This window comes from Conger conger, chromosome 1, assembly GCF_963514075.1.
Source record: "Conger conger chromosome 1, fConCon1.1, whole genome shotgun sequence".
NCBI lineage: Eukaryota > Metazoa > Chordata > Actinopteri > Anguilliformes > Congridae > Conger > Conger conger.
Window position 1 is genome coordinate 2,376,691 of NC_083760.1, and position 4,583 is coordinate 2,381,273.

Consider the following 4,583-nt stretch of genomic DNA (forward strand, 5'->3'; position numbering starts at 1 on the left):
CTGGGCCATACGGTCGCTCCGGGTCGCTCCTGCCTGTACAGGACCTCCAGAGCTGGGCAGTACAGCCTCGGTAGATCCCACAATGCGGCTTCTGTCTGCGTTCGTTTTACGAGCGTTCGGCTGTGAGTCAGGATCGGGGTTTTTTCTCTTCGCCAACACAGCGCTCTTGTTGTGGTGAAACGCTGAAACGCTGTTTGATATTCCGTTGTCTTGTAACTGGAAAATTCCTGATTGAGACAGAATGGGTTCCCTGTTTAGGGGAAACACTAATCCCCTTTTTCAGGTTTAATCCCTTTTTCAGGTTTAATCGATATGCACGGATAATAACTGGATTCTCATCTCGTATTTGAGGGTTTTAATTTGTGCAAACAAAGTAGAACAACCGAGCACAACCGCAGGCAACACTGAGATTAATTAACTGTTTGGTCTTGGTCCCTAAGTGACCTGAACTGTGTGCTTAGCTAAGCTCGTTTAAATGAGGAGGCTTAAACAAGATGTTCGAGATTCAGAAAAAGCGAGAACAGACCTTCGATGTCTGTTTGTTATTTTTAGAAAGGCCAACAAAGATGTGTCATCAATCTTGGGAAAAAAAGAAAAGAAAATCTCATGTCATTAATAAACACTTTGACAGTTTTCAAGCAAGTTCACGTGAGGAACATGTGAACGAAAGCATGCGCAAGGGCTGCTTGTAGTCCGGGCCCTTCAGCCCACATTGCCCCGGCATAGTCTAATCAACTGTAAGTCACTTTGGACGAAAGCGACAGCCAGGTAACCTACTAGTATTATGTCGGCGGCCTGTAGCGTAGTGGTTAAGGTAAATGACTGGGACACGCAAGGTCGATGGTTCTAATCCCGGTGTAGCCACGATAAGATCCGCACAGCCGTTGGGCCCTTGAGCGAGGCCCTTAACCCAGCATTGCTCCAGGGGAGGATTGTCTCCTGCTTAGTCTAATCAACTGTACATCGCTCTGGATAAGAGCGTCTGCCAAATGCCAATAATGTAATGTAATGTAATGTAATGTAATGTAATGTCGATGAGGCAGAAAAAGGGGTGTGATGTCACCGGTGATTGACAGCTGTGACGCCCTGTGGCAGGTCCTGGCGAAAGGGGGCGTGACCTATCGGGACGAGCCGTGGCACAAGGAGTGCTTCGTGTGCTCGGGCTGCAAGGTGCAGCTGGCCGGGCAGCACTTCACCTCCCGCGACGACAGCCCCTACTGCCTCAAGTGCTTCGGCAACCTCTACGCCAAGAAGTGTGAGGCCTGCAGCAAGCCCATCACAGGTCAGCCCGCCCGAGCGACCGCGACCGCGACCGCGCAGCGACCCCCCCCCCAACGCTCCAGGGTTAAAGACTCGCTGAAACAGAAGTTAGAGCAGCACTGGCTTAGCACTAGCATTAGCAACACTAGCTTAGCGCTAGCATTAGCAGCACTAGCTTAGCACCAGCATTAACAGCACTAGCTTAGCACTAGCATTAGCAGCACTAGCTTAGCACGAGCATTAGCAGCACTAGCTTAGCACCAGCATTAACAGTACTAGCTTAGCACGAGCATTAGCAGCACTAGCTTAGCACTAGCATTAACAGCACTAGCTTAGCACCAGCACTAGCTTAGCACTAGCATTAGCAGCACTAGCTTAGCACCAGCATTAACAGCACTAGCTTAGCACGAGCATTAGCAGCACTAGCTTAGCACACGCATTAGCAGTACTGGTTTAGCACTAGCATTAGCAGCACTAGCTTAGCACTAGCATTAGCAGGTGTGGCACCCGTATGGTAGCTTTGTGTGTCGGCGTTGTGGTGGATATGGTCGACTCAACTCAGTGGCCCTCGTCGCTTTCTGCTTCTCATCCGTGAATAAAAGCCACGCAATGTATTGTGCTGTTTGGATCGGTCAGCTGTGTAACACCTCTCTCTCTCTCTCTCTCTCTCTCTCTCTCTCCCCCAGGTTTCGGCGGGGGGAAGTACATCTCGTTCGAGGAGCGGCAGTGGCACCAGCCCTGCTTCACCTGCTCCAGGTGTTCTGTGTCCCTGGTGGGGGCCGGCTTCTTCCCCGACCGCGACCAGATCCTCTGCCGCGACTGCAACGGCGGCCTATAAGGAGCCACGACCCCAAGCCCCGCCTCTCCGGAGCCACGCCCCCCAAACCCCGCCCCCCGGAGCCACGGCCTCCTACAGCCTCAACACCAAAGAAGAAGAAATACTAACACAGGCCTGCTTCACCATTTCACTGGGGCTTACTGAGGTGTTTACACTCCTGACTGCACCAAAGAGAGAGAGATTTCACTCCTAACACACCCCTACACACACAGATATGCACACACACACATGCACACACAGATACACACACACACACACACACACATCCACAGTGCACTCTCAGAAATAATGGTACCAAAAATTAAAGTGCCTAAAATGGTACAGTATTAATGCTTGTTGCTGGGGCGGTACCCGAAAGGTACATACAATTTTACCACTAGCCAACAATATGTAATACCTTTTTTGCTTTGGAAAAACTACTCATTTGTACCCAAAGAGAACATTACTGTACTTGCAGGGTCCATTTCTCGCGTTCAGAAAAACGCACCGAGCAGCCTCCCCCCCCCTCCCCCCCCCCCCCCCCCCCCCCCCTTCATCCTGTCTGTGCCGAGCGCCAGGGTTTCCCTTCATCTACAAAGGGAACTACGGAAACAGCTGGGGGGGAAGGGGGCGGAGGCGGCCATTTTGTGTCAAGCAGGACCCCCCCAAACTCACTGCCCCCACATCAGCAGTCACTGCGTCAGCATCAGCCCCAGTAGCGTTTCACCAATGGCGGCACACACAGTGCGACCAGATCCATTAAAACTGCCCAACTGCACTCAAAAATAAAGGTACGGAAAGTGCCTAAAAGAGGTACAAATGCCTGTCGCTGTGGCAGTACCCTGTAGGTACATAAAATTGGACCAGCAATGTATAATTAAATTGTACCTTTTTGTTCAGAAAACATACTCAAACATACTCATCGGTGAGAGCACTACTGCACTTCCAGGGTTTTGTTTGGAAGGCGTGATCCTGGAGGAGCAGAAACGCACCTCCGCCGTGACGTTGTGTGATCCGTGTCAGCACCCGCCGTGTCCAGGGAATTTTGGGGAAAACCCCTCCCACTGAATTTCAGAAACACACAAAAAAATAAAATTCTCTTTCATCGACCACTGCTGTGATAAGTCCCCTGGCGGGGCCGTTGTTCTGAACCGCTCTGCACAGAACGAGATCTTCCGCTGCCTTTCGTCAAAAGTTACATAAACACAAATATCCAAATCCAGCTTTCATGCACTCATATCTGTACGTTTCCAAATATCCAAATAGCTACGACATGGGAAAGGTTTTTTTTTCCAGGGACTCTGACCAAAGAGCTTTCATTGTTTGGCCCAGTTCCTGATGCAAACCCACCCCCGCTTTTTATATTTATTTACCTCTCGTCACTCTGTTGTGTTTAAAAAACAATAACAGCGTTTGAGAAACTCCAGGGCAGACTGCTGTCCGGGTCTTGGCCAGACACACTGAAATGGTCGGTGCGCAGGCGAGAGATTTGACCCAGCTCTCCCAGTCCACACAGGTGTGCCCTCAGTCAGCCGTGAGAAGTCAGCCATTTTGTGACGGTTCCAGTCTGGATTCTGCTCCATTTCTAAGGCCCAGTGTCAATGATGACAGAGGGAGGACTGTATGAAGAATCAGCCTTAAGAATTATTATTATACACATACTACACACATACTGTAACAAACACACACACACACACACACACCACATATACTACACACATACTGTAACAAACACACACACACACACCACATATACTACACACATACTGTAACAAACACACACACACACACACACACACACACCACATATACTACACACATACTGTACACGCACACTTTTTTAAGCCAGAAAAGGACAAAAAATATTTTATTTTGCTGTCACAAAATCCACTGTTCTCTCTGTCCTCCTGATTTTGCACGATTGCCTCACAAAACTGCTGAAGCAAACACATGACCACATATTACACACACACACACACACACACACCACACATACTACACGCATACTGTAACGCACAACACACACAAGCACACTTACAACTCACAACCAGCCACAAGATATTTATATTCCTACACATTAGTTTTGTATAATGCACACTGCATTGTAAGCCTTGCTGTGTCACCGTGTTTCCCTGCCCTTATTATAAGCACACTATTATGTTGATTTTTCCCCTCACACGTCTGGTTTAAGATGTAGTTTCTGAATGTTTGTGTTTCTCGTAACGGATGTGAAAATAACTCACGGTCGGTGCGTAAAACATTTCAACATGATCTCACCATCACTGTTTATATCTCTTTATGGCAAAAAATAAATAAAAAATGAAAGGATGAAGGTATGAGAACGAGAGAATGATAAGAAAGAACTAAAAAAGGAAAAAGGAGGGAGCTTTCGGTCATTGAGGTTAATTTTCTTGATATATTTTCATTACAAAAACAAGCTACATTCAGAAATGTTCTTATTTTATACACACAAGCATGACACTGTGTTGAGATATGTTCTCGAGGC

General features: G+C 48.0%; 1 protein-coding gene across 1 annotated transcript in view; it reads left to right on the forward strand.

The window, feature by feature from the left end:
- The window catches only part of LOC133139017 (four and a half LIM domains protein 3-like), a 34,747-nt gene extending 31,014 nt beyond the window's left edge, over positions 1-3,733 (forward strand). Inside the window, exons 5-6 of the mRNA XM_061258258.1 lie at positions 1,096-1,282; positions 1,947-3,733. Coding sequence (XP_061114242.1) covers positions 1,096-1,282; positions 1,947-2,098 — 339 coding nt within the window. The 3' untranslated portion in view covers positions 2,099-3,733. The remainder of the gene's footprint in view (positions 1-1,095; positions 1,283-1,946) is intronic.
- Positions 3,734-4,583: the final 850 nt, after the last annotated feature.